Source organism: Myiozetetes cayanensis, unplaced genomic scaffold (assembly GCF_022539395.1).
Source record: "Myiozetetes cayanensis isolate MyiCay16 unplaced genomic scaffold, myiCay2020 scf2-11, whole genome shotgun sequence".
Lineage (NCBI taxonomy): Eukaryota > Metazoa > Chordata > Aves > Passeriformes > Tyrannidae > Myiozetetes > Myiozetetes cayanensis.
The window spans coordinates 56,082,318-56,107,307 of NW_026087411.1; the positions used below are offsets into that span (position 1 = coordinate 56,082,318).

Here is a 24,990-nt window from a genome sequence, read left to right on the forward strand (position 1 = left end):
TTCATTCCTCTCCAGAAAAATACACCAGTCGTTTTGTGGTTGCCCTGTTTATCATCTCCAGCTGTGGGAGCCAGTACCAGCCAGGTGCAAGGACAATAGCTGGCTATTCATTTCTCTGAAATGAACCAGCTGTTCCCCTCAGCATGCATCAAGTCTGGGTCCTGCTGGTGACAACCCTGTTACGGCTGCTACTGTGACTTTAATTTTATTTTAAGAGCTAATCCAGACTGATCGTTCTGAGAGAACATGCCTAAATATAGTGAGGGGTAAGTATATTTTACAGAAAGACATATTCCAGGCTTTAAATCTGTCACAGAATAGCTTATAGGTCTGTGTGAGCTTTTGGGGTTTTCCCCCAAATTCATGGGAGATGTTGACTGGTACAGTTAGAAAATGTCATTGCTCACATACTATTGGTGTCCACCAAACTCTGTGTTCCAACCTATGGGACAAATCATGACCTAAGCCACCAGAGACAGCAATCACAAGTCCAGTGCCTGTTAAAAAAAATGTGTGGATAACAAAGAAGAGCCTGAAGGATATTTCAGCCCCACGAAGCCAGTAGAGAGTCCATTCCCTTGGGTCTGCTTGTGACCAAAGGACTTGGTCTGTGTTACGCAGCTTAGAGGTCTTAGGACAACACTGCTTCTGTCTTTTTTCTACATGGACCCCCAAATGAGACGGAGGCGAAGGGAAGGGAGGGGAGGGGAGGATGCTGATGACAAAGAGTTCATAATGAACTGATGGCATAGGAAAGAAGAGAAGATTTGCCTGTTAAATGTCACAAGGCCTCGGGAGTCTGGACTGAGGATCCAGGTCCCAGTCATTTGCTTTCAGAATGAAATCAAATAAAATCCATAATTTCCCATTTGAAAAGCAAATAAGTCTATCTGGGTTTTCAGGGAAATTCTGGATCTGATTTCAAGTTCGACTTTTCACCAAACATTAATTGTGAGGTTTTTAAAAATTGCTTTGAACAAGACATGTTGTAAGAAAGGAAGAGATATAATTCGCAGCTGTATGAAAACAATGCAATAAAAAGAGAAATTAAACTCAGAAAATATTTTCTTAGCTTTGATGATGTCATGCAAAGATCTATTTCAACTAATTGTTTTAAAATTAATAATTTTTGACTAATTGTTTTACTTTCAATTCTTTTTTACTATTAAGAAATGGAGACAAAACCCACTCATAACTATAGCTGTTACATTTAACTTAAATCAATGGGATTTTCCTCCCCTTCTTTCTCAACTCATTTATATTATCCATCAAAATTCCCCTTGAAGAATGTACTTTCTGCCTCTGAGATTTCTGTTCACTTCCCCCAGGCTGAGAGAAGGAATTTGCCAGTACTTTGACCTTTCGCTCTGTACTAATCCAACTTGAGTCAGTAGATGCCAAACGGAGCTTAGTTTTTTCGTATTTTCCCAGTTTTATAGTGGGAATAAATAGTCTATCATTCTTTGCATAGACTCAGGTCTGCAGAATAGTCCATTTTGTTCTACAGGCCAACAAGACAACTGGGATGCTGTAAATACAGTACTAAACCCCATGAATAAATGAAACTGCAAGCTTTGGGAGAGGTCGCTCAGAAACAACTTCAATTCCAGTAGACTCTGTGTTAGTGACTCAAAATTGTGGACATAGCCAATGAAACCTTCAGTTCATGCTGAGATACAGGGTTAGGGACTGCTGCCTATTTTTTGTGAATATTGACTTTTCTACCAAGCTATCTGCCTTCTCTTCCCAGCAATTCCACACACCTGTGGTATAATACTGAGCAAATAATTTTCTCTAGTTTAAAATCTCACGTTCATTAGAATGATGGGACCATGATATGGCTGTCCTTTGGGAAATTTCTTGAAATCCATGGATAAAAGCAAGCCTTGTATTGAAAAATTATCAGCATTATGCATTTACAGAGCAACTTCAAGAGCCTCATAGTGCTGTCCTGAAATTATACAAAAATGCATACAGTTTTTCAGGAGTGTTCTGATTAGATGAAGCTGTCTGAAAAGGCCATAATCCCAGCTCAAGGACAATATCTTTGTTTTCTGTTTTCATTTTCAGCTTTGGCCCGTATCGTATCAAACTAAGAAATCATTAATATTTCCCGCAAATGGCAAGTTCCAAGGGGAAAAAAAAATAATCAGAAATACCAAGGAAGGATCACTTCCAAGAGAAAGTACATTCCCAAGCGAATCCTGCATTATAGACAATGTGGTGCCTCAGGCAGGGGGTAAGAAGGAATAGAAAATTAAACTTGCAGGATGCCTGAAGAGAATCAGGCAAACCTTGTGTATTTTAGTGTTTCTCTTCTTTTTGTGTTTTAACCTTAGCCAAAATTCAAGGTTCTGTAGTAATTTTCTGTTAGAAAGAGTAATGATAAGAGACATGGGTGTCTTTGACACAGCTGCACTTGTTTACAAACAATGTACAAGACTTTGCTTCCTTGAACAAGGTAGAAACCAGCAAGCTGGAGACAGCTTCTCAGAAGGGGGTCTGGCATGGCCAAATGCCAGCGCTCTGAACAACAAGATCCCAGGAGATTTTTCCCAGCACCATCTTCCCCATGCTTACTCACACGCTAACTTACGCTTGGCTTTACCTACTCCCTCTTGGGTCCTCCTGGGCTGCTTGTATGGAGACGCAATCCAGGCGGTGGGTATTGCAACCTGAGGTCTCTCCAAGTCCCCACTGTTGGGTATAGCATCAAATTAACAAGGGCCACCTCAGATAACTTCAGTGAAAAGTTGAAAAGAAGCTTTCAGGGCAATCTGAAAACTCAAAAAGGAGAAGATGAGAGAATGCCCAATGTACTTGCTTCACCATAGAAAAATATCCTTAATGTGAGGGCATTTGTTACTCTGGGCCTGGCTGCTGCTATGAACATCTGAGATTTGTGATTTGCAGCAGCACACTTCATTAAGTAACAACTCAATACACTTCTGCCACAAGTAATAGTTGGGTTGATGTGGGCAGGATAGGGAGGGGTAAAGGTGATAAAGTACACAAAGGTAATACAGATATGCCAACAGCATCTCTAATTGGCACAGCCATTGCTGCCAGTCTTAACCTCAGTGCCATTCCTGTCACAGACTGAAAGGTCTCTTCTTGCTTTAAGAGGCAGAAGTCTTTTTCAACTCTCAAAGGAAAAGTGGGTTGAGTATCACAAAGCTTCAAACCAGGAAACATGCATGAACTCAGTGTAAATTATAATAATGAAATTGTAGTATATATGTAATTTCCAGCAGGAAAAAAAATCTTCTGTGAGCCAGGAAGGAGAAAAAAAAATGAGGTATTGTTCATTATCTGATTTACCATCATTCTTTGATATCTCCAAGTAAGACGGGGGGCTTTGGGGTAGATCATTAAAGCTCCTTCCCTCTTTTCTGTACCTATAGACCTCTGCACTACAGAAAAGAGAAGCTGGCATTGGAACCTGTAGCAATGCCACATACCCTAGCAATTCTAGTGAATCAACAGAGAATTTATGGAGTATAGCCCCAGGCACATGATGAAAAGGGCAGAGAGAGTGAAGGTGATATTCAGTCTTTGGAAACACTGAGAAGAGATGAAGTTTCTTGGAAGAACTGAGCTTTGTTTTTTTGTTTGTTTGTTTTTCCCTAAGTTCCCTTAGCTCTAATCAGAAAGAGTAGGCTGTCAGGTATTGAGTTTAAATCTAGATTGCAGTGTTGTTCACTTCTCTGCTACAAAACTCAGATAGATTTAATGTCCCGTCTTGAAAATCCTTTGCAGTGAAACAGGAAAAAAAATGAAGTCACAGAATTAAGACCAGTTAATGGAAGCGTACGCGTGAATGGCCTGTGGGGTGTTCCCATTAACTGCTGTGCTGATTTATGTTGTTGTCATCACAATCTTTTTGCATTATGTCTCATTATACTCAAAGAATACTGTTCCAGTTAGATTGAAATTTGTCTTCATGAGGGGCATTGTCCTGACTGAAGGACAGTGACATTGTCCTGCTGGAAATTACATATTTCTGGGCAATCTGTAATGCAATTGGCCACCTATGACTGCCAGTTCACATCCACTGGATCTTCATCACCACACGCAGGGCCAGCCCAGAAGCTGAGGAATGGTTAACACCCATATCTGCACTAAACCTTCAGGTGAAAGACAAACAACCACCTTTGTGTGGGACTGAGGAAGGGAAAATCCAGGCACCTCCCTCTCTGGTTCAGGAGGAGTTGAAAGCAGCTGCTCCTGCTGGGGTTCATGCTCATGCTGCCCAGAACAGCCTGAAGGCGGCCTGCCCAGGGTATGATGTGTGCACACCTTGCAAGTAATCATACTCTGTACATCAGACTGCAAAAACCAAGACAAATTAATCATAATTTCACCTTGCCAAGTAAGTAAATACTGAAACCCTCACCTTACATAGGGGAAAAACAAGTCACAGAAAGAGCTGGGGCCAGTGCCAGGGCTGGGAAACAGCTATCCAAGATTTCTACTATGCCAGCTTTCATCCTGCTCCCCTCAGGCAACACAACGGATCTCTGTCAGAGTCAGACTCAAGTTAACTCCTCTGGAGCAGGGCAAGGTGGCAGCCAACCTGTCATGGTATCCCATGTGGTCCCTCTTTGTGAGGAGTACATTGCACTTCCTAACTTTTGGCTTCTTGTAACTTGTTCTTTCTTTGTTGAGACGGACTGAGGTCTCAAGGAGCCCCATGCAGTAGTTCCAGGGGATTCTGGTTGCTTCTATAGTAGCAGAAAAGCAGACACAACAAATAACAGTGTGTCATGGATGAAAGAATATGTAGTAACTAAATAAATAAATTTTAAAACCACAACATCAAACTTAGCAGAGAAAATAAGATGCTTGGCCAAACCTGGTGGTCTGGGAGAGCTGACATTTGATTTATCCTGCTAACACATCAGTAATTCTCTGTGCTATAAAAGAACTATGTGGTTCAGCTTCTTTGCTCTCGGGGGTTTTGCTGAAATCCCCTAGTCACATACTCAAGAAGGAATCCTTTTATCAAAGAAGCTTTGCACTTTGTACCACAACTATTGTACATGGCTTGATATTGCCCTTCATTATAGCCTTGAAGGGGACTGACTGAGTGATGTGGCAGCAATGTGCTGACACCAGAATTTAGCTCCAGTTTGATGAGATAAGGCATACACATAGATTTTGGCACTTACATTCAGGAGTACTAATAACAAGGGTTAGGTCTCTGTGGACATTACTAGGTCAGTGACAAAATTCTGGTGATCCAAAAGACCAGCAGGGACTCCAGCTGTATGGGGAAACAAAAGTGCAGAGCAAAAGGAATATGAGGAAGAGAAAAGACTTTGAACCAGCTGAAGCAGTTCATCTCCAGACAAAACCAGCATGAGTGAAGGTAGTATTTATGTGTGTAAGGGTAGAGGGGACAGAGCTTGCGTTTGCAACTGGTTAGGGAAGGCAGTAAGCTCTGCCCTATTCTTTCCAGAAAGTAGAAGGATAGACTGTTCTACATTAAGAAAAAAAACAAATCAAACAACCAAAACAAACAAAAAACCCAAACAAACAACAACAACAAAAACACACGCACACACAAAAACACAGGTGAATTCCCACACTGGACTGTTGTTACTCCACCTGTGCAAATACTTTTGTATCCACTGGCAGCTAATCTGGAAGGCCCATCTGCTTCCAACCACCACATCAGCACCCACTGATCCCACCTCACATGCTGTTACTGTAAGTCCCCTCATTTTACCGATCACAGAAAGGGAAGAGGAGGAAGAAATCCAACAGATTTACTCTAATCCTTGAATGCAGCTTTGGATCTGCTTTGTATGGTCTCAGAGCCACCCTCTTGTCTATATAAACAATGCCCCATGCTGAACAGGAGATTCTGTACAGTCCGTGGAGAAGATAAAGGACAGAAGAAACGGTAGTAAGAAACAGTTCGTAGTTTAGGAAAGCATAATATAATAGTGGCAGAGTTTGCATTTTATGACAAAAAAAATCCCACCAGTTTTCTTGGCTTGTTTTACAAGAACTTGCTGAAGTTTAAGAGGCAGAGAGTAATTTTACAGACTCTGACACATTTAGCTGACTAACAGAGCAAAAAAAATTGGGAAATACCTTTCACATTTAAAGGTACAAAATAATACATCTTGTGGTTTGTATCAGCCTGGTTTTCTACATGCCTAGGATTTAAACATAAACCTCTGCCAAACATAAGGAGTTTTTAAGGGTGTTAAATTGCCTAGCCCTTTTTACAGTGTGCAAAGTGATTTGAAATCATTGGGGAACATTTATACTTTGTGGAGAGAGGTCCAGGTTGGAAGACTGCAGTTTGCAGCACTAAGACATATAAATCACTTGAGCTGTGGTGGAATGTGATGATTTGAAGCCATTGGGTTTGGAAATGGAAAAAAGACATGATCTTGAATGATTCAAACTGCTTTGAATATGTTAAGCTCAATCCTACAGCTCTGATTGAAACATATTCAACAAACATCAAAGTACAAGCTGTAAGATCAAATACCTTCTGCTGGAAAACTTCCAATAAAACTTACCCTTTGTAGCTCTGCATATATTTAGAAACACTGGGCCTAATCATACAGCAGTTTGCACTTGATGTAATCACCTGCTGTTGTGCAAACTGAGCACAAACACCTTTTCTGATCTAGTAATAATTGTACATCATTTTGCCATCGCTGTGAAAAGGCGCAATGAACAAATGCTCTGTTCTGCAAGGAGAAAGAAGCTAGAGATACAATTTTCTTGCTTCCATGAGATTGCCTTGCTATAATAAGCAGAAAAAAAGATAGAAAGATGAAGGACACTCACAAAATTTTGGAAGTTACATAAAATGGCAGTGAAAAAAGAGTGGAAGTACAGCAGCTTCCTTCCTACAGGCAACATCAGCCAGAGAGTAGGAAAATACTATCATCCTCTAGCCTTGCTCACAGGCATTCTTGAAGACCAGAGGAAAAACACAGCTTTCATTCAGTTTATATATTATTTATGCAAGACTTCCACTGTCTGAGACCTAGCACTGTGCTAATAGGAAATGTTAAGAAAGGAAATCTCTAAACAATGAATTTAGGAACAAATAACTGTCAACTGGTGATGCTCGTAAGATGTAATTAGTGACATGGGATCAAACAGGATGTGTTTAAACATTATACTTGCTTCGAAAAGCCATTGTGTTTCCACCGAAAAAAGTATAAACCACATTTCTAAGTTTACCAAATTTCTAAGCACATCAAAATCATTCTTCTGAAGAAGTTTCCCTGCCTTTTGCCATGACTTAGATCAGCACTAAGAATGATATGAGAGAGCAAACTGAACTTCTTTGTGCAGATTGTGAGGAGTTACATATTTAGCTTGATTAGTCTTTGCTATTGCAAAAGATATCTGACCTTTTCTAGAGGAGCTCAGCGCTACCTCTGCCTCATAGCAAGCCCTTGCAAGTCTGGAGGGGGGAGTGGTGACAAGTGTGCTGCCTGCCCTCCGTGGAGTTCTATTCAAGCTTGGATGACAAACAGCATTTTTCAGGTTGATGCAGTCCTTCTGCCATCTGCATATGCCCCACCAATATCCTTCCAGAATAACGCAGCATGAGCCCTTTGTGGAGGGGTAGGACAGAGTGTGCTACCAAGAACAGGGATCCAGAGTGAGACCCTGCTTATCCATCTTCCTCATAGAGGACTTGTATGTAAAAACGCTTAGCAACATGGAGATAATGCTTATCAATAAGTATATATGTTCATCATACTGCACTTCTGTAATATGTTCTACAATGAGGTTAAACATTCTAGAATTATAAATGACACCTTCCATGGCACCTTAATTTGGATCCTAGTGTATGTACAATGGAAGATAACCTTTAATTAAATGTTATTCCTTTTTTTTTTCCTCACATGGATTTTGTCATATAGTGAGAACAGTGATAAGAAAAAGAAGCAAGATTGGGAATTAATGAGGCTCCTTGCTTCATTTGCTTCATGTAGGAAATGAAACTTCTGCAAAAAGGAAAGGCAGAAGACTACAGAGGAGACTACATGTCTTTTGGAATAAAGCAAGTGAACATTACAAAACGAAAGTCAGTCATGTCCCTGCCACTGCTACACACTTCCTCCCTGACTGTAACCACAGCTCCCTCAGTCTGCTCCATGGACAGTGAATCGGCAGTTCAGACACATGAGGGCAGAAAAGAAAATGTGTGGGTCAGTATAACAAGGGCCAACATTAGAGTGTCTGGCAGCTCTGGAAATCAGAAAAGACCAAGATTTTGTAAGAAGAGGAAGGCACAGAAACAGAACGTGACACCCAGTAGGATTAAGTACCTGTTAATATCCTAAGTCTATGTGATATAATATAGTTCCTACATAATAGAAAATGTGTATTTGGCAAAATTCCCCTTGGAACAGTTTTTAAGGTCCACTCCAATACGTGAAACACCCAAGTTCTCACAAAGACAAGTTACTCTATTTGAAAACAACAGAAAGTACTTCCCCAATTTTTCTTCTCATTTTTACTGTTACATTAAATGACTTCATTTCAGAAGTGAGCCAAGGAGTAGTGTTAAGGAAGCAACTAAAGTTCATCTGTGTTGTGATGCTGACCAGGAGACTGCTGTGCATCAAGGAATCAGTCATCCACTCCACAGCGAACGTGAGCAGTCTTAGGCCTGTGCTGTGCCACACACATGGATAACCTAGTCAGGACTAGGTTAGTGGTGCATAACTGCACAAATTCAAAGATACAATACTTACACTGGAGAGTTTCCACCAAAAAGCCCTGGTGCTACCTGGAAAGCCACAGGGATGGGCTCTATGATCAGATGCCTTTATGAGAGCCTTTTCTGGGATTTATGGGCTAAGAATTCAAAAGGCTATTTTGTCTACCCATTATGCTAAGATGGAGATGTTTCACAGTATAACAAGTAGCATTATGCTGCTTGGGCATACCCAAGAGACACAAAGTAAAACAAAAAATACAGATACTTGTAAAATGGACCACTGGTGTTACAGAAACACAAACTCACACTTTACCTTCTCCAACCATCTCAGAGATATCACCCTGTTGGATAGTCACCCCAAAAGGCACATCTCAGAGGCAGAAGGCGGAGGCCTTATGCCCACCTCTCACCCTACGGGCCTCCAAGTGAGGAGGAGCTACGTGGCTGTACCCACGGTAGAGAGACAACAGTGTCCCCAGAGCACAGTCCCTTCTCACAGTCATGGGCAGGACCTGGCTGAGCACCCAGCGGAACCTCAGGTTTACTCAGGAGTTTCATTCTGGGCTTGTCCCCCAGGATTGCTGCCTTCCAGCCACCAGGAGACCAGGTCATTCAGCAGCCTTCACAGTGGTACAACCCCAGTGAACCTTTAAACCTGAAACACATTTCATGCCAGGTCTTTCAAACAGTAATTCTAGTGGGTTAAGATGGTAATATAAATCTCTCTCTTAAGACAAATGTGCCTATAGTATGACTGTATGACCAAGCTGTGGCCCTGGTATCATCTGGTCCCTAACTACTATGGTTATGAAGCCACAGGATCATGATGTTATGCCTGAATGGCCTGATGTGTACTACCTGTGCTGAGGATGGAAACATGCATAAGTAGTGAGTGCAGTGATAAGACTCATGGTTTTCACATTGATTTTCCTCTTGCTTCTATAGCCACAGCCTAATACATGGCTTGATCCAATATGAACTATCCCATTGACTTACAGATGTTTGCAAAAATAAAGATTCTATGAAATACAAAAGCATTCTTAGAAATCTGATGTAAAAAAATTGATTTCTTTAGTGGCCTCACCTTAACCATTCAATACTCTCAGATTTTAGATTTAATGAAAATATTGTCCTTGTACTGCAGACAGCAGCTTGGAAGTATGACCCATTCACAGCCAGAAAATAAGGAAGGCAAAGAAAAAGCAACTCAAGCCTTCTTTAAAAAAAAACTTTCCCAAATCTAACTTTTGCATCAGCCTCTTGATATTTTTGCAGCCTGACTCATAAAATGCTGAGCGTGTGTGGGAGAAGTAAAGTGGGAGTGAAGGGATGGCACTGCCATTTTAAAAATTATTATAAATAGATGAAGTGCCAACTGTCTGCATACCCTCAAGACATCACTAGCTGGCCAAGATCATTGCCATCATCTGTAACTAATAATGCAAAGATGATTATTTTCATTTTTTACATTTACAGAGGAGTAAATGAGATTTACATGAGACTTGACAGCAACACATGCAGCTTGCAAGGTATGGCTCCAGTCAGGAGTTTTCTAGACAGTTTCAGTGATGTTTCTTTTTTTGTTTAAAATGGAGGTTATCAACATAGCAATTTAAAATACATGCTTGCATGATCACTAGCAGTCTGGATTGCCATAAAACAAAAATTTGCAGTATCATTTAGTTTGCACTGTTTATACCGTTTACTCCCTCTTGCTTCTGCTGACGTGAACTAGTTTTGTTTCCTTTTCTGCAGAAGTGTTTCACCCCCGGCTGTCACCTACCACAACATCCTGCTGGTGCACAGGCTGCAGACTACATAGAGGAAGGTTTGACTTTTACATCCAAGTGCAAACCCTGCTGTCTTTGGCTGCTTTAAAAATGTAAGGGAAGCATGTTGCATACAGGCCTAATCTTAGTAATGGCAGTGGGACTGCAGTATTGCCAGTTTTTAACCCTTCATTTTCTGGGCCACATATTGTTACACTTTTAAGACAAGATTTGTTCAGTAATGTCAGCAAAACTGTCAAGACCTTTACTAGGGTGCACATCTATGAATGGGGTCCCGAGCATGATTGGGAGCTATTTTTCTTACTACGCAAGGTGTTTGACAGGAAACCAAGCTGATGTGTGCTACAAACTTATGGGTGCCTTCCAACTAGGAATATTCTATGATTCTATAAACTGCCAGGAGTGTTTATAGAGAAGAAAACAATTCTGAGAAGTCCCACTATGACACTTCCCCACTATCAGGCCAGCTGCCTGTGCTTGCTTGAATGTAACACAATGCAAATGTCAGCACACAGAGCAGCATTGTATTCCACAACACAAAGACACAGGTTAGGGAATCCCACTCTTGGCTCTGAGCAAACCATTCAGCCTTGGTGTTGCTTGACACAGAAGCGCAAACCAGCTTCCCAAGGAGTCTGAGACACAGTTTTTTATGCAGTGATTTCAACTGCTGACTTTTTTTTGCACACCATGTGCCATGCAGGGGCCTGGCAGCAACCTGCGCCCACCTGCTGCTGATGCTCCCACACCCTTCAAGCCCAGAGCCATTTGCCAAGATCACGAAAAGTCTCTTAGTGGGTGCTTAAGGAGAAAATCAGACATTTTTGCATAAAGCTGAGGACTACTCAGTGTCCCTGCTTCCCAGCACAAGATCCTCGTGGATATGTTCTACAATGCTTCAGAAGTGTGTGCTGATCCCCTGACATATGTCTGAGACAGGCACCTTGGTGTTCAGCTCAGAGAAGGTGGCAGTGCCTCTGGGTGTATAGAGCCTTGCCTGATTTTAGGGTCCCAGCAAAGGTTTTCAGTCAAACCTTAGGTTTGACTAAGGTGGACTTGGAGCTACCAGAGTACCTTGCAAACGTCACATACTTGAATTCAGGTATTCCAATGCCACTGAAGGTACCTGCAATGCAATTATTTCCATGTTTGTATCTTGACTTCTGTGTGAACTGCTACATGGTGCTGAAGTCCTGATGAATGGTGGTGTCTTCAACTGCTGTTGACTATCTTCCCTAAGAAAACTGAAAGCAGATTTCCAAGAAAATCATGCTGTGCTCCAAAATACAAGTTTATAAAGGAAGCTTTTTAGAACATTAGCTTCAGAGACAGAGTAAGGCCTCTTCACTCATAAAGACCTGGCAGTAACACATCTTCTATTACCAAAGCTTAACAAAAGACCTAATTCTGCAAGATACAGATATTAATTACTCTAATATGATATTCCTTGGCACTTAGCAGACTTAGCAAAGATCAGAAAATGCAGGTCACTATATTCCCATTCAAACATAATTGTCATTTTAGTGTTTCCCCACTCAGAAAAAATAGGTTTTAAGTACCTGTTATACCAATACATATGCAAAGTATGCATACACAATTACATGGTACATACAATTTTCCTCTCTGGAGAACAGCTTTAAGTATGGCAAGGTGGCAGCAACACTCTTAGTGTCACTCAGCTTACGGTGGTTGTGCAGGAATAAGCTCCAAAAAGGAGCAAGGTGATGGACATAATGCTGCTGTATTTGTGAAAATGCTGTACTGGAAAATGCTCAGGTATAACTCTAAGCATTTCTCTGAAAGGATATTTAATCTGGATTTGATTTGACAAGACTCTGGAGGGTGTAGGTCAAGCTACTCCCTCTCTAGGTTACCAGACTGCTATTTAACCTCTCTGAGTCTCCCAGGTGGTCTGGTAGAGATAAGCATAATCTGCAATGACATCTAGGCTACACCACAAGATAATGGTGCTTCTGGTGCGTTATTCAGAATACCTGCCAGCAGACTTAACTTCAGCTGCTTAAATATGCATCTACAGTGCATTTCTGGCTAAAGCTGTATGCAGAATGGCAGAACTAAACTGAACTGCCACCCTCAGTAAAACTTTATTGGAATAATTTCACATTAGAGCAGTTTATGTAACTAGATCCTAAAACGACTGCTTTCTAGAAACACTGTCAAGCACTTATCCTCAACTAACCCATTCAACTTATTTTTATAACAGAAGTACCTGGAAATTTTGACCATAGAGATTCCTGGAAATCAGTGGACTGGAGCAGTTCTTCAACCTGCTCTTGATTGTTTTGAGAATGACATTTCAGATCAAAATGGTAAAGATATCTTTCCTTGAAAATCAAATCCTTAGGAGATCTAAATTGGTACAGGTACTGGCTCTTTGAGCAAAAGTAGATCACTGTTTCTTAGCATCACCTGTAATATCAACAGTCTTGACTGGGATCCTGCCTGCATGTATTGGAGAGCACTAATCAATACTTTTGTCCTTGTCTTTTTCTCTGGTACATAATAAATGCACTGAAGGGGACAGTTTGGGTCTTTTTCATAAGCGTAATAGACCATTTACAAAGTAAAAAATTAACTGGTCTGTAGGAAAGCAGAACACCCCCCCACACCCCACACCCACACACCCACACTCCACACCCACCCCCTGGTCCCTCAGTATTCTGGCATGTATCATCACCTCTTGGGTTTCGAAACAAAGTATGTTTCACACTGACTTTGGTCCTTAAAGGTATCCAGGCTTAAATATGACTCTGGGCCACCAAATTCCTATTCTTCAATCTAGTCAGATCACCTGCTCCAAACAACGGTCAGAGAACTGAAATACCTTCTTTTGGTCTAGGAGCTCATTTTCCTTCAAGTTGCTCTGTTCATATTTAGCTCTACCTTTTGTGGCTGACTTTAGAATAAATCACTTCCTTACACATCAGCAAAAGAGATCCATAACAGACCAAATGTCCCGTACTTTCTCAAGAAGGATATGAACAAGAACATGAATTTTGCAAAATTACTGATTTTGCCAGCTTCCCAAAAAACACATTGGGCTTTTTTTTAAGTCCTTGAAAGCATGATTCCCATAATGCAGTTATCAGATAGAGGATTTTCAAGTAATGCTGAACATCAATTATGCTGCAGAGTGTAGACAAACATTTAGGAATGGTTTTTATATTAGGTGGAGCTGATACAAAGATAACATTAAGGGTTAATGTTTTAATATGGAGCCCTAAGGCCAGTCCTGTGACAATCATTGGTTCATGTTGTGTCATCTTAGCAAAGGTTCTGCAACTGTTTTAATATACTTAGCATTTTGTGCTGCTGGAGTAGAGGAGAATCTGTTCCTAAAATATCCAACTAACCTTAAATAAAACCACTAATATCACTGGCAATATAATAAGTTTTCAGCATGTAAGAATTCCCTGCTTCTCCTCTTACTCTTGTTCTTTCCTTCAAGTGTTTTTCTGTGGCAAAAATAATCAGCTTTACAGAGATATGAATGGCAAAAGTGACATTGCTGTCACCAAGAGAAATCCCTTGAAGCAGAAAGAACACCTCCAGCAAATCTTTGGACCAGATACGAGAAACAAGCAAAACACAACACACATTTTCAAAATTCATTCCAACAGGAGAGACGCATGTAAAAGATAGTGTTGCATACATTTCAACCCTTGCTTTGCTCATGCTCCCAGCATGCTCACAAGAGAAATAGCTGCAAAGTTTAAGATGTCACCACCTTTCACAAGTGCTTATGAAGACCTGCACCTCAGCACCTTCACAGCTCAGTCAAAACTGCTTTGAAAAGCATGTTTATCTCCAGTCACTGGATTTTGCATGGAAACAGTTCAGGTAAGTGCATACACTCCACTCCATCAGTTACTCTTAACAGTCCTAGCTGAAGACATGTACTGATAACATCTAAAATTGTACCAGCCAGATTTGCCTGGAGCTCATCTACCCTCTTTTCAAGGTTCCACCACGCTCTTAGATCTTACAGAGTCTGACTTAACTGAGCTACACCTTTGCTAATTTCCCAGCATTATCACATGCAGGTAACAGCTCTACTAACACATCTTATGCTGTTATAAAAGATCTCTGATTCCTCCTACTTCCTCACAGTCAGGAGAATTACTTTCTATTTTGGAATCACTGATGCTCCTGGCTGACCTACAAACTTCCTTCAGACCCACAGCTGGCAAGGAACCCATCACAGGGGACCGCTGACTGTACTGTTTACAGAAATAGGTAATGCCTTCCGAATAGTCAGCCTTTCTATTATTGTGTCAAGTGCTCCAGGAACTGCATCTTATGCCCAGGCCTTTTGCTGTGGTAATTATTTCCTCAACAGATGTGTGATCCCATGCATGTGAAGAAATGTTAGTATATGATTTTCTCAGGGGAAAAAAAAAAATTAACAGTTGTTGTATATTAACCTGAAGTAAAGAACCCTACACAGTTCTGGGGCCAGAAGATACATTAAACTTTGTACTGAGGACAAATTCTTGGATATAAATCCTTGGTAATTTTGTTCTTCTTCTGCTTTCAGAAGCAGAGGCAAAATGAATCTAAAGTGCCCCAGGCAGTACACGTCACATTCTTCTCCGATTGTTACAGATTTGTTTTAATGCCAAGTTTCTCTATTACTTTCTATGTGGTGCTCCCAGAAGCCCTGAGCACTTTTATTAGTGTTGGTAAGATAAATCTTAAATGAGATACATAAAGGTCTCTTCATAGGCCCATCTCAACTCTTAACTCAGCACTGAGCCTTACATTTACTGGTTTGGTTGTTTTGTTTTCACTAAATTTGCAAGGCTGAACCTCCTTCAGCATTTTAAGAACTGTCACAAGCATGCACAGAGAACTACATCCTGGTTGGGGCAGGTTTGGTGCCCTCTGTACCAAAACTGGCATCTCAGACAACCACAAAAAAATCAGTCAGCATACTCAGGCTACCCTGTGAACCCAGACAATGACTCAGGCTTTCGACAAAATAGAAGCAGAAGACTGTGGTTATCTGGTAATGCAGAGCTGTCTGGTCTCACCCCTCCAGCCGAAGGCCTGTGTGTCTGTCCCGTTTCTTTCCGCCTTTGGAGTGCAGGGGTGCAGGCACTTGCCAGTTCAGGTCTGAAAGCAGAATTGCTGCACCAGTGACAGAGCATTGGAGCCAGTAAGCTGTGCTGAGCTCCTGCTCTGCTTCTCCACTCCAGCTGGCTTAGACCCAGATAGCTCAAGTTTCTCTGCGTATCACTTCCCTGCTCTCCAGATTCCGGGGCCAGCACAGGCAGAGGCAGCCCAGAGCTGTTTGCATACAGGATCTAGGTTGTCTTCCTGTTGTGTAAAGCAGAGCAAACAAAGATGAAAGGGATGGCAGCTGGAATGACACAGCTTTGTAGAGATTCCATAGCCATGCACGCTTTTCCTGTATCTGGAAAAAAGGAGACACTTTTCAAGCATTTTGCACTTGTATAATGCTGCTAAGTAAAGGGAAATTCACCCATCCTGCAACTTTAAGAGCTGCAGCTGCAGAGTGTAACCCACTGCTGCTTTCCTCATGCAACAACTCTTTCTCCCTACTGGAGAGAGCATTTTTACCTGCTAAGAAGAATTAGCAGTAAGCTAGAAAACAATCAAAAGAGGTTTTTTCCCTCCCCTCTCACTTTCTGCCTGCAGTTAATTTAGAGAAAGTATGATTTCTCTGAGGAAAATAATCTGAAGCTGCTGTACTAACTTCTGGTTAATACCCCATGAAAGCATTTGAGGGAGCTTCTCACCCACCTCCTTCAAAAATCTAGAGGACAAGAAAATGAAAGCATATGACACTGCCAGAGATGAATGAGGTACATCTAACATTCATGCCTTTTTGTGTACAATTTGGTCACTCTGAAGGACAGTCATTCTTCTATTGAATCATGATGCAAAATTATTTCTATCTCACTGCCATGCTTTCTGTACAAGCTGCCTAAATATGTTCCTTGCATGAATTCAGTTTGCTTTCATTTCAGATTACAAATAAGAAGAGAAACCAAAGCAATAAGAATTACACAAATTTAAGTATGTGCTTTTATTTTATACTTCCATGGCACATTTTGATTTGTAAACATTAAAATACCAGCTCCATTCTTCTTATGTTGAAAATAACCACCAGACATTTGAGAGAATTACCTGAGATTTAAAAAAAAAAAAAAAAGATCTGGCACCTTACTCACATACAGTACCATTTTAGGAAGACTTACAAAAGGGAATGTTTTCCAAAATAGGACAGTTTTCTTTTGACTATAAAGATATATAAAATACATCAAAACACCACAGAATGATCAGCCTTATTCAGAGGATGTGGAAAGTCACTGTTTCAAACAAATCCATTAATGCATAGCTGAAACACTGCATCAGTTCTGCAGCAGCATGATATCCACGTTGTCATGAACACCTTGTAAAAGTAGCTCTCCTTGATAAGTGACAATCTTCCGTCGTTTTGCAGCCTTAAGAGTTCCCACCAGGGCTTCAAAGAGGTTGGCACACTTTTCATCAGCAAACAGCACACCAAATTTCACGCTCACTTGTCCATCAGCATCTAAATCAAAGATGTAACGTGAAAACACATGCAGATTTCCTTTTAGTTAGGAGATTACTGGGGAAACAAGGTGACATAGTCAGAACATTGAAAGTAAATCCCATTGTGTTTCCCAATTTATTTGGGAACATATTATAAATGCTGACGATAAATGGTAGGCAGAACTCCTGTCTGGTGTAACTTTCCTTTTCTTCCAGAGGCTCATATCAAGGACCACATATCTGCTATGTTTACTTTTACTGATGACTTTCTGAAACCTATGACAAGCATAGGCTACTGAACCTCTTCAAAGCACAAGGAGAAAATTAGTTTTAAATAATTAAAACCCTAGAACCCTAGATTATCTCAATTTGGAAGAAACCCCTAAGAATCAAGTCCAATTCCCTGCTCCTTTTACCTAAATCTAAACCATACATATTTTTTTTTCACATTTTTATTTCACTCATTAGTATTTGAGGTTCACATTGAAAAGGCTGCAATGTGAACTCATTTCTCATACAAAGCAAGAATTTTAAAATATATATTAAGGTTAGTGAGGTTACTCCTAAAAAGCAGATGCAGTCATACAAAACACGACATACATATCCCTTTAGGTTTTGAAAAACAAGTGGAACTGAACAAATGGCATTAGAACTGACATATATGAGCAGATAACACATCCAAAAACTGCATAAATAATTGTAAGGAAAGAGGAGTTTTAGCAATAAGAAACAATCTTAAGAGAAAAGGCTACCTTATAAGCAAGGTTGAGGAATATTAGGACTACACCTCTAACTCCTGGATTCATTTTAGGCATACAGCTCAATTTCTTCCAAATAATACAATCATGAACAGAATTTAAGTGTATGAATTTTGAAGTACAGAAGTTACCAAGGAAGAAGGTGGAAGGAAAAGGTGCAACTTTCTTCTGTGATCACTACAGTGAGTATGGAAGACCAAAAGAAAAGGTGAATCTTGCTGGTGATTTTAGTGGGAGCAGGATTTCAGGCCTACATCCTCCCCGCTGCAGAGGCTTAAATGTTTAACTTCATAACAGAACTACTTTAAAGGATGGGACACAGGCAGTACCATACAGTCCAACACTAAATGCATATGCAAGTTTTCAGGTTACCTGAGCCTGCTTAATTAAATTTGCCAGGTTCATAGGTTGATGTATACGACTATGACTACATCTGTATGAAATGTATGTCATATACATGCATGTATCTATAACATGACTACATCTGTACAGTCAGAGATATTACAGTACTTACTTTTGGTTCCCAGCCGCCGAATCTCCTCCACTAAGAGGCCAATTTCATGTTCCACGTTCATTGTGGTCTACAAGTAAAATAAATTTTTATGAAGTTATTAGGAATCCTGTAATATCCTTTGCGCTGCTCTGACCTGTTCTCTGTTCTCTAGGAATGTCACACTTTGTAAATCCTGGTAGTCTGGAGACACATGACTACAGGATGAACTAAGATTTTCATCTTGAACAGATACAGAGCCTCTGCACCTCCACATCTGAGGGGAAGTGAACAGAAACTACAGTCTTGGTGCTCTCCTTACATTTGTGTTTAGAATGCATCTCAAAATATGAAAGATGTGGGAAGGTCAAGGAGGAGGAGCCTTGCTTGTTATAAAGAATGAGCTTAAACTGCCACAGAATCAGAGCAACTCTTTAATGTCTCAGGTCTTTCAGGGGCTTTGCAACTTTGCATCAACGGCCACAATTAAAATGGAAGATTTGCCTCTAAATTCCTTTCTGGGATATGTGGTAGACTTGGGTTTTTAAATCATACCACAGCTTTTCACATATGCTGGCAAGATACTGCAGACATCCAGGCAGTTACAGCAGGTCTACACACACGATGTCTGAAAGGACAGCAGCTCCTGCATACGTGCTACTAAGAGCAAAACTGATCCAAACTACGCCAGTGACCTAAGGCAGTCAACATTTATTTTCATTCATAGTGATCCCAGGGAACTGCCAAACATATCCTGGACACCTCTTGGCTATGAAACACAGCAATTTTTACCAGTGTACACCAATGCCTTGCAACAGTGTAGCCATACGCAGCTCAGCATAGGGCAACACTACAGTCACACAAAACGCTATTCGGCCACAAAGCGTCCGCAGTTAGTAACTGCAGACACCTGGAAGGTATTTTGTGATCTAAGCTGTGCAAAGCAGCATCAACACAATGAAACCTTTAGATGTTGAACTCCTTAAGAAAAATCTTTGGCATTGAGGTAGGCACAAGAAAACGGGCCTCAGAGGTGCCAAAAATGCAGTCTGAGAACAAAAACCATTGAGAGCTTCTGGAGCTGATCACTGTCTAAAAGGTGCTCAATGAGAACTGAGACCCACTCCATTGTTCAAGAAGCCAGGATTTCTGCACTGGTACGGAAGTGGAGTTAAAAAATTGACATCTGGATGCATCACAAACTCTTCCTAAGAGAAAATCTTCCCCTCCTTTCTTTTTTTTAATTGAGTTAAAACAGGTAAGAGTGACATATTTACACCTCTTACAATAACCCCTTACAATTTATCCAAAGGGCAAAAAACCCCTTTGCAACAGAGCCTGATTTCTAGATCCCAAAATCACTTGCAAAAAATCTGTCTTTTTAACATGCAAAACGGAGAAAGCTTCACTATCAGCATGGGTTTTGGGCAAAGCCCCTTTCAAACTACAGTTTCATCCCTAATACATGGTAACAGCAACAATTCAGAGCTTGGGTGAACTCCTAGATTTTGTTTAACTCAGCCCTAAAGAGATTGTCACACATCACCAAGGAAAATATGACCCATGTATTAGAAAGCTTACACTCTCATTATTCATTTGTCAGACTGCCAGTTTTAATATTGGTCATCACAATAGCATAATTAGCTTCTCTTCAAAGATGTCCCTTTCACTTTAAAGGCTCTTTTTTACTTTTAGCTGTTTAAGTTCAAATTGATTTAATATTATTTTCCCTCATATACGTATACCATCAATTTAAATAGCAATATTTAGAATGAAAAAAACCCAAACTAATTCTACATTATTAGGGCAAGACTTTTGAGAGAAGTGTGGCTACGCAGGGAGTAAGGAAATAGGGACGTATCACAATACTTGAATCTTTATATCGTCACCTACTCAACACACCAACCATCAAAAGTGCACTTTTAAGACTGTAATATTTCTGACGCCAACACACCGCTGGAAGCCAGCCTGGTTTTTCACTACGTGGTATGAAAACTAAACTTCTCCTTATTTGGTGGGAGCGCGCCGAACCGCTGCGAGCGCTCACGCATCTGTCACCCACCGCGCCGACCTCTCCCCTCGCACACACCGATGGATGGCTCCTCGGCGGGGCCGCGTCGGGAGCGGAGCGCGCTCTCCCCTTCCCACACCCCGCCGGCATCCGATTCCCGCCGCCGCCCGCGCAGGAAGCACTGGGAAAGGGGCCTCGCCCGGGCCAGCGGCAGCCGCACCCGCTGCCCGGGCAGCGCCTCCCGCCCCCGGGGCGGAGGGGTGGAAGCGCGGCCGCCCCAGGGGCGGAAGGGTGGAAGCGCGGCTGCCCCGGGCGCGGCGCCCCCGACCCGCTCCCGCCCGCCGCCACTCACCCGGTGCCGCCGCCGCTGTCGCCGCTCGGAGCCGCCGCCGGCGGAGCCTCGTCAAGCAGCGCGGGGATGCCGGGCGGGGGGCGGGGCAGGCCGAGGGGGCGGGCGGCCGTAGCCCGGCCTCCGCCGGGGCCGGGCCGCCTCCCGGGCCCAGCTCCCACCGCCCCGGGGTGGTGCTCCCGGCCATCTTGGGTTCTGACGCTGCTGGAGGCGGGAGGAGTCGCCCTGACCTGCCTTCTCGTCTCAGCTTTGCGCCAGGGCTAAATTCTTCCCCTGGCAAGGGCGTTAGTAAGTTTTTTTTTTTTTTTAGGGAAAACGCCTTCCAGGGCCAGCAGCTTCCTCTCTTCCAGTGGGTCAGCTTTCAATAGTGCACTGTGTTCCTTTAGTCACTGTCACCGTACGATGCCCCGCGCTCTCCACCTCTGCTGGCTTCCCCGGGTGACATCGTGCCACGTTCTCTTCCTATGCCCCCCACATTTATTTTCTTCTAGAAAAACAGTTCTCTTTCCAAAGAAAATGAAGCAGCTAGGTTAATACTAATTAACTTCGATATGGATCCTTGCACTCTACACTGCAGAAAGAACGCAGTTTACTTTTTTTCTTATATCATGGCATTTACTACTGCTCTCGTCTCTCTTGTTTCCTCTTCACTTGACAGAAATATTTACATCTTCTCCCAAGGACTTGGGCATTAATGCTGAGTTGCATTAACTCCTACAAAGCAACGAAGCTGCCGCCAACCCCAGTCATAGTCAAGGCTCACACCAAACCTCTCCAGAAAATTCACACTGGCACTGCTGAAGGCGCTGCAGTTCCCAGCTGTCTCTCCCACCTCCTTACCAGGCATGACTGCCCTTAAAGCAGAGTTGATATGAGAAACTATTTCCAGCCCTTGTACTTCACATTTTCATGCACTAGATTCTAAAGGTGAGGCTGACATGCTTTCTCAGACTGTGAGCTGTGCCAGTTGGGGCTGGTTCCTTCTTACATTCTCCCATCCGTGGTGTGGGCGTGAATAAATAGCTAACAGCACCTTAAACCACTGAGGCTAGCTGTACTAGGGCTTGAACCTTGAGCTAGATAAATGATTTGCACAATGGAAATGATGTCAAGAAGATCACATTTTTATCACTCCAGGGACCGTAGTCCAAGCCCATTGCTTTTCCCAGGGATTTTTTGATGGTGTTTTCAGGAAAAGATTAGCTTTTCCTTAGAATAATCACTATTTATCAGTAACAGAATATTTGGTTAGTCAAAAAAAACCCCATGCTGCTTTCTGCTTAAGAAGCTATATATCCATCAAGTGATAGCATATCAAAACATTTTCCGTAACAGATTAGCTGTATTTTACATCAGTAAGGAGTGCTCTTTTCAAAAAAACAAATCCTAATAGTTCAGAAAACAAGTTAAGAATTAAAAGGGCTACATTCCTAAGTTGATAATGAAGTAATTGACATTTAAATCTGAATTGAATCAAAAGACAGTAAAAATTATCAGAAAAATGTAGTATCTAAATAGCCCTGATGCTCTCTGGATGTGACGCCATATACGGATACTGCTTTTCTGAAGGTCTTCATTTTGTTGGCCAACACAATGCTAAATACTACAGTAAAAAAGGGTAGTTAAAATTTTAAGATAAATCTGAGATAAACCTTTTACAAGGTAATCTAATTAGTATGTTAGCAAATATGGTGAAGAATTCATTTGTTTAGCAGTGTAGAATAACAGTGCTTACCTTCCAGTTTTATTGTTAACAACATGCTTTCAGTTGCACATACTCTAGATTTCTTAATCAAAACACCATTACATTTGCACAAATATTTAGGCCTTTGCTTTGCATAATGTGACTGTTCTTATGGATAATTTACATTTTGTTGAGTTATAGTTTGGGACTTTTCAGACCAAAAGTATTATCGTTATGCTGTTGATGAAATCTATGTTAAAAATTCTTTTCTGTTTTGAATCATTACTCCTAATTTATAAGAAGCAGATCAACTGAGATCTGAGAAAGATGAACAAACATCTGTAATTCCTTATCTAATTTTTTTAACTCATTTTTTTGAGGAAGTACAATAATTTTTTTTAATTCTGTCTTTTGAAAAGAAAGTGTTATACCCAAATATTGGTCCCCAGGTACAGAGGAGATTATCAAAACACAGGATGCTTTCCTTACTATTTGTTTCATGTCCCTTCCTAGTCATTTAATGTTAAAATACTTTCAAGTAAATAAGAAATAAAAAAACAAACTATTACTATGAAAATTAAGGGAAGGGTGATGCTGCCGAAGTACAAAAATTAGCTACCCAGCATCAGAACTAAGTGACTGATTATGTCATTCCATGGGCAGCAGCAGTGAGCAGGAAATGTGAAAATTATGGAGATGGTGATTTTCAGTCATTCTACTTACATAAAATGATTCTTTTTAAAAAAAGAAAGAAGTGCAAAATTGTCCTTTGCAAGCTCTCAGGACAGACATGGAAATATTGCTTATATATATTTCATATCACTGGTGAAAGTCATCATCAGACTCATAATTCATTATGCATTTTAGCTGCATTTACTAAAAGTGCCTTAAAACAGACTATTCTAATTTGGCATCTAACTTCATTGCTGCTCTCTCCCCAGATGCATAGTTTTATGTGAAGGCAGACAGAGGAATTAGACAAGATGTATCTTGAGAACACCACAGTAGACATACTGCATCTGATCAAACCATCAATTAACTGGACACTTTGCCTCCAGCAGTGACCAAGAGCATGCATTTGGAAAACAGTAAAATCAATGAAATCTCCTGGTTTCTTTCCTGGCTTTTATTGGAGCAAGTAATTATTACATCTTCTCCTTTCTCCACCACAGTCAATGCCTTTCCGTGTTGCTGATCCTTCTTGTTTCTCTTTATAATTTTTCAAATAATTCTGTGTTATTTTCTGGGATTGCATTAGTAGAACTCAGTAGCACTACTCAGCACATGTATTTAGTATCTAGTATGACTTGCCTTTTGAAAAGTGCTAAGCACTACTCACAGCGATATAAAAAAATTATTTCCAAAGTGGTAGTAACTAACTGTTCTTTTACAGATAAGTGGAATTATTTCCCCCACAGTATACTACTTCGCATTTTTCAGTATCATCAACTGTTTCACTGATAGGATCACCCAAACTTTGTCACCTATTTTCCCATGTCTTCAAAGACAGCTTTGAACAGTACAGGTCCAAACAGAAATGGTACTAAGAATGCTCTAGTAACCTCTCTCCCTCATGACCATCAGTTACCATCAGCTCTACCTTTTTGACTCCTCCTACCTTTCAGCTGTTTATTGATTCTGAAAGGAGCCTGTCTTCTTACCCCCTGAGAAATTAATTTTGTAAAAATGTTTAATGTTTACAGTAAACATGTTATAAACATCTCATTGTAACAGGTTTCTCCAGGGACAGGTGTGTAACAGCACATGGCCAAGACTGAAAAAATAGGAGAAAGTCACAAGGTCATTTGCTAGGTAATGGCCATTTTTAATGTTTTCTAGCATATTAACTAAATATTCTCATTCTCATTATTAGTAACTAAATATTCTCATTTTACTAGTATATGCTGGTAACCTATGCTGTTCTTGTTTTGTATAACACTGTTCTCTTGAATTTTTGTTGTGTTATATGCGCTTGTGAATAGGCAGACGCATCATGTATGCATACACACAGCTTTCTGTTGAGATCCTCCCCAGCTAAAAACCGTTAGAACTGACACCATGATTTGCAGATTTCACTGTTAGATGAGATAATCTTAACAGTCTTCTTACATACTCCAGGTCTTGCTTTTGTCTTCCAGCACGTTTTTGTTTGACATGTTGATTTAGAAGAGACATGAATTCCTGCTGCATGTGCCCGTGTCCCATCTCTTTGCTTTAGTACCAGTAACTTACACCTGTGCAAGATGCCAGATTCTCCTTACTGTTTCCAAAGCTAGAAGGAAACTGTGGGGCTTTGATTCAAACAGGAGTGTGCATAAGTGTCTTGTCTTAGCCCAGTCCCATCATGTATGTATGTCATCAACCTGCTTTGAGTCACTTCTCATCATGGGTGTGCTGTATTACTCAACCCACTGCAGGGTTATGACTCAACATGAAGTTATAAAGCCACTTCAGCCCAGGCTAAAGCAGGTCTTAAAAAAATATGTCTTCATATGATTTAAAGATTTCAAGTGGTAGAGGATCTACTACATTCCTTATTCCTGTGGATTTCGTAACACTGCAGAGAAAGTAAAGTATCTTTTTTCTAGGACATGACAGGATCCTTGGTTGCAATGAGAAATTAAAACCCACTAC

The 24,990-nt window shown here is 41.0% G+C and overlaps 1 protein-coding gene across 1 annotated transcript; it reads right to left on the minus strand.

Moving 5' to 3' along the window:
* Nucleotides 1-16,549: 16,549 nt before the first annotated feature.
* ABRACL (ABRA C-terminal like) lies at nucleotides 16,550-20,794 on the minus strand. The gene is made up of 3 exons (XM_050316874.1): nucleotides 20,676-20,794; nucleotides 18,337-18,403; nucleotides 16,550-17,083 (listed from the first exon to the last, which is right to left on the minus strand). The coding sequence occupies exons 2-3, from the start codon at nucleotides 18,395-18,397 to the stop codon at nucleotides 16,899-16,901; spliced, it is 246 nt and encodes an 81-aa protein (XP_050172831.1). The 5' UTR covers nucleotides 18,398-18,403; nucleotides 20,676-20,794; the 3' UTR covers nucleotides 16,550-16,898.
* Between the last annotated feature and the right edge of the window lie 4,196 nt (nucleotides 20,795-24,990).

Excerpts from the sequence above, each read along its gene's own strand:
- ABRACL (XM_050316874.1), bottom strand. The coding sequence starts at position 18,397 with ATGAACGTGGAACATGAAATTGGCCTCTTAGTGGAGGAGATTCGGCGG. Across the intron at positions 17,084-18,336 it reads TCGGCGGCTGGGAACCAAAA|ATGCTGATGGACAAGTGAGC; the intron begins GTAAGTACTGTA and ends TCTTTGATTTAG.